At 42.4% G+C, this 4,821-nt stretch overlaps 1 protein-coding gene across 1 annotated transcript; it reads right to left on the bottom strand.

Annotated features, from left to right (window-relative positions):
- Window positions 1-534: 534 nt before the first annotated feature.
- LOC139455407 (toll-like receptor 3) lies at window positions 535-4,177 on the bottom strand. The gene is made up of 2 exons (XM_071236960.1): window positions 4,169-4,177; window positions 535-2,678 (listed from the first exon to the last, which is right to left on the bottom strand). Exon 2 carries the CDS (start codon window positions 2,632-2,634, stop codon window positions 535-537), a length of 2,100 nt encoding a protein of 699 aa, XP_071093061.1. The 5' UTR covers window positions 2,635-2,678; window positions 4,169-4,177.
- Window positions 4,178-4,821: the final 644 nt, after the last annotated feature.

Below are 4,821 nucleotides of genomic sequence, written 5' to 3'. Positions count from 1 at the left end.
CAGGGCTAAAATACAGAATGAATGCAAGAACAGCAAATCAAAATATCTACACAACGAAAAGAATACAACGAGACACCTCTTTCAGGGCTGAACTGTCATATATACAAAGGCATAACTGTGTAACGCTGAGGTGAGGTGAGTTGAAATGAGATTAACGTCGCGTTCAAGATTATTGCACTTATATTGCGATGTGCATGTGTGTGTGGCTGCTTGTACTAGTCCGGACTGATGTCGATTTATAGTGCTAGCCCACTGAGATATCATGTCACAGTTTAACATGAATACCCCACTCAGGCACAGTATACTGACTCCGAGCAGACCAGTCCCTGTTTTAGCCCCTTAATGCCGAGCGCCAGACAGGGTAACAAGTACCATACTTTTACATCTTTTGGTATGACGCGGCAGGGGATCAAACCCCGGACCTTCCGCTCTCCGGTCGGACGCTAGACCACGGAGGCCGTCTCCGGAATACTCCACTCTGACACAGTAACAATCAGATTATTGTGTTCTTTAAACTGACAACCTTCTTTTCTGTTAATTTTGTTCTTGCCTCCGCAATATCATCTTCATCCTGTCGAAGAAGGCTTTTCTGGCATACTCTTCCTCTCCCCACATCAGGTAGGTTGTCGTCTGCAACATGGCTCTCATAGCTTTGGTCACGTGGCGCGTGTCTATCTCCTCCAGCATCACCACCACCAGGAGGCGCTGTCCATTCTCCAGCACGTGACGCTGGATGAGGTTCAGCTCAAATAGGCACCAGTCACTTATGGCAAACTCATTGGAGAGGACGATGACGATTTTTCGGCTTGTTTCAATGGCATCAATTATGTTATCCACGATTAATTTTCCAACCTCAAAGTCCCTGTCATGAACGCAGAGTTTCAGGTTTTCATAACCTTCCAGCACAGGCAACATATTCCGAATGACCCACTGACGATCTGCTGCAGAGTAGGCCACAAATGCGTCATATTCGTATTCGCGAGTGTCCACTTCCTGACGTTGACTGTATCTGACCATATAGATGAAGTAACGGATGTGCCAACGGTAGCGATACAAAAAAGCCCCGACTACCAGGAACACTATCAATATGCCTCCTGCAGCTAGGGTGATGATTCGCTCATTCTGACTCAACAGACATTTATTTTCAGATAACGTCAGATTAAGGAGCCCAGTCCCCTTGAGAAAATGAGGACTTTCACATCTGTAATCCGACAGATATGATATTATCTTCTCATTTGACTTCATCCACTCAACAAACCACAACAAATTACACGTGCATGAGAATATGTTATGGCTAAAGTCCAAACTCATTGCACCCTTTATAAAATGTTCAGGAAATGAACGTTGTGTAATCACCGTAATTCTATTATTTCTCATATGTAATTTCTCTAATCTTGTAAGATTATCTAGTCGACCGTCCTCCCAAGAGGGAATTCCGTTTCCATATAGTTCAAGCTCTCTCAACTTTGTTAAACTTGATGTTATGACTCTTGGAATATAATAAAGACCTCCCCTACCTATTGTTAAATACATCAGGAAATGAAGATCTTTAAACAATTGATCAAAGTCATTTTGAGTCATTTTTTGCAGAATATTATCCTCCAAGTTCAGCGATTCCAGGGACGTGCAGCCATGAAACATTGTCAGATTGTGTTCATTAATCCAAATGTGATTTTTATGGAAGTCAATATGTTTTAAAGCCGTATTATTGAAAACAAAGCCTTCTATTTTGTCCATTGCACACCCTACGTATGCCAGTGATATCAAGTACAACTTGGGGAGTCTTGCGAACTGATTTCTCCTTAAAATACGTAGAGGACTGCCATCAAGGTATAGATGGGTCAGAGAATGCAAACAGTCGTAATGGTCACTGTTCAGATCTTCCATTTTGTTGTATTTAAAGTGAAGTCTTTTTAAATTTGGAAATTGTGATCTGGAAGAGTTTAATATGCAGAAATTTGGAAATTTCCTGAACTTATTGCCATCCAGTCTTAGCTCATATGTCCAAAGTGTGTAATTTTCTGGTAGTTTAATGTCGGAGAAATCATTCCGTCCAAGGTCTAAGTAGCTGAGATGACGGAGGACTTTCATCGCTGTATGAGGGATTTCAGAGAGCGAGTTATTCCTCATTGTGATGTTTAGATCAGGAATGTTTTGCAAGTGGTGAAAAAAGTCATCGCTGATGTGCAATCCCATAGAACTGATGTTAAGTCGTAGACTGGTGTGATTTCTCAAGCCCCAAAATGATTTCTCAAGACTTGTATTCGTCACGTTATTATCGCTTATATCTAATCCGTACAACGTATCCAGACTTTGAAATGCATCACAAGATATTTGCCGAATACCGTTTCTCCTTAGACTGAGATAATACAAATTTTGATGAGTTTGAAGTGGTGTCATTATCTTCTTGGTCAATACTGGCAAGCGGTTCCCAATGAAGTACACGGATAACTTGTATTTGTGCTTCCCTGTCTTTGGAGGCGAGGGTATCTCCGTCAGATTGGTGTTAATACAATTCATTTGCATGGTTCCATTTTTGAAGACTTGGCACCTACAAGGCGGACAAGGATGCGAGCTGACCAATCCACGTGACCCAAGGTAGAGAGCCAAAAACGCTGCCATGAGAATGTCCATGATGAGGATACTTGAGGGAGTAAACAGGCAAAACGCACTTTCGGCTGCAAAAAGAAGGAGTGAGTGAGTTGGTTTTAACACCGCTTTTAACAGTATTCCAGTTACATCACAGCGTGTCAGCTTAATGTGGGAGGAAAGCCCGAAGTGATACAGGTCTCAGATTTTTATCACTTCGGTGAAACCCACGAGCACGGGTATGGTGCTGACAAACCTAGAAACATAATCAGGGTGAACCGGGATTCGAACCCACAATCATAGGTTCTGGCGTGCCCAAGGGACGCAACTCCGCCCCATTCCCACCTTCAACAAAACTACATTGTAACTCTGTGAACATTGGGATTCCAGGATACAGCGTTAACTAAATTCCCGAAATGCTTGTGTAAATATTTAACATCAACGCCAGAGAACACTCAGTCCAGACCATCTGCCGGAACAGATTCCACTGTGCGCAAAAGGCAAAATAACGGTGACAATTCAGTGAATGGATCACTGAAAATCAGTAAAGACACAGGGCGTTCGCGAAAAGGGCAAGCATGTCCTGCTCTAACGGATCATCCGCCATTTGTACAATTTGCATAAAAAGATGTGTGTGTGTTTTCTCATGACACCGCACAGCAGTACTCTTGCCATGCGACGGCGGTATGTAAACAAACCAGACATTAAAGTGATGTAAAAGTGAGTGAGTTTGATTTTACGCCGCTTTTAGCAATATTCCAGCAATATCACGGCGGGGGGACACCAGAAATGGGCTTCACACATTGTACCCATGACGGGAATCGAACCCGGGTCTTCGGCGTGACGAGCGAACGCTTTAACCACTAGGCTACCCCACCGCCCCGTGATGTAAAAGAAACCCAGCCACACGATAACGCATTAACAAAGGAAACGTGTTGCTTATAATTGAAAACATCTAACTTCCGCAACAGAATTACTTGATGTCTGTTATTAGGCTCATTACATGAGTGAGTGAACGCCAGATTCAGTAATATTCCAGCTATATGACGGTAAAAAGTTCAATAATGGAGTCTTGACTGGGAAAACCGGTGACTGAAAGTATGAGCAAGATGTCACGCCATTAGCCACTGTCAATGAGAATGACTGAATGACCCCCCACCCCACCCCACACACCCCTCCCTCTTCCTCCTCCTCCTCCCCCTCTTACTACTACTACTACTACAACTACTACTACTACTACTACTACTATCACTGATAATTTTACTTGGACTTGTACTGATATCATTACAACTTCAAAAACTTTAAATAGATTAAAATCACCACGATCTATAGAGACACAAGTACTACTATTAAGTGTGTTTTTTTAAATGCCGCTTCGAATAGTATTCAGTTGTATGAGGACATCCCGAAGTAAAATCGCTCTAAAAACAGACACTGTTATCACAAACATCACTTCCTTCTTATGTCATATTGCTATGTCTTCGTGTTACTATGTTACTACCCGTACCATCACTACCAATACCCAAATACTACCCTACTTACGACTACTACCAATGACCTTTAATAATTTGATACTTACAGGGAAGACGACGATGCAACCTTTCACGAGCTTCTTTTCGTGAAGACTGGAGCAATGCGGACAAATCTAACGATTAAATGATTCATCTTTTGTCCAGAACAGGACGTTAACCCATTCGATGACTTACCTTACCAATAGTTGCTCTGTTACATTTGTGTTAGGGTTAACTAGACACGGAAACATAAAGTAAGAATTCCAGATTTCTTGTTCCCTGCTATTGAAAAAAAGAGTTTGGGAATATGACCTTTGACTGAACACACAATCTCTGTACAAAATCCACCCACTCTCCCACTCACCCACCCCAACATGTAATGTTTCTGGTTCCGACGCATAATATTTCTGGTTCCGACGTGTAATGTTTCTGGTTCCGACGTGTAATGTTTCTGGTTCCGACGTGTAATATTTCTGGTTCTGACGCGTAATGTTTCTGGTTCCGACGTGTAATGTTTCTGGTTCCGACGTGTAATGTTTCTGGTTCCGACGTGTAATAATTCTGGTTCCGACGCGTAATGTTTCTGGTTCCGACGTGTAATGTTTCTGGTTCCGACGTGTAATATTTCTGGTTCCGAAGTTTCATGTTTCTGGTTCCGACGTGTAATATTTCTGGTTCCGACGTGTAATGTTTCTGGTTCCGACGTGTAATGTTGCTCGTT

This window comes from Haliotis cracherodii, unplaced genomic scaffold (genome assembly GCF_022045235.1).
Source record: "Haliotis cracherodii isolate W230 unplaced genomic scaffold, xgHalCrac1.p SCAF_11, whole genome shotgun sequence".
NCBI classification, from domain to species: domain Eukaryota; kingdom Metazoa; phylum Mollusca; class Gastropoda; order Lepetellida; family Haliotidae; genus Haliotis; species Haliotis cracherodii.
This window is presented reverse-complemented; position numbering and strand designations above follow the sequence as displayed.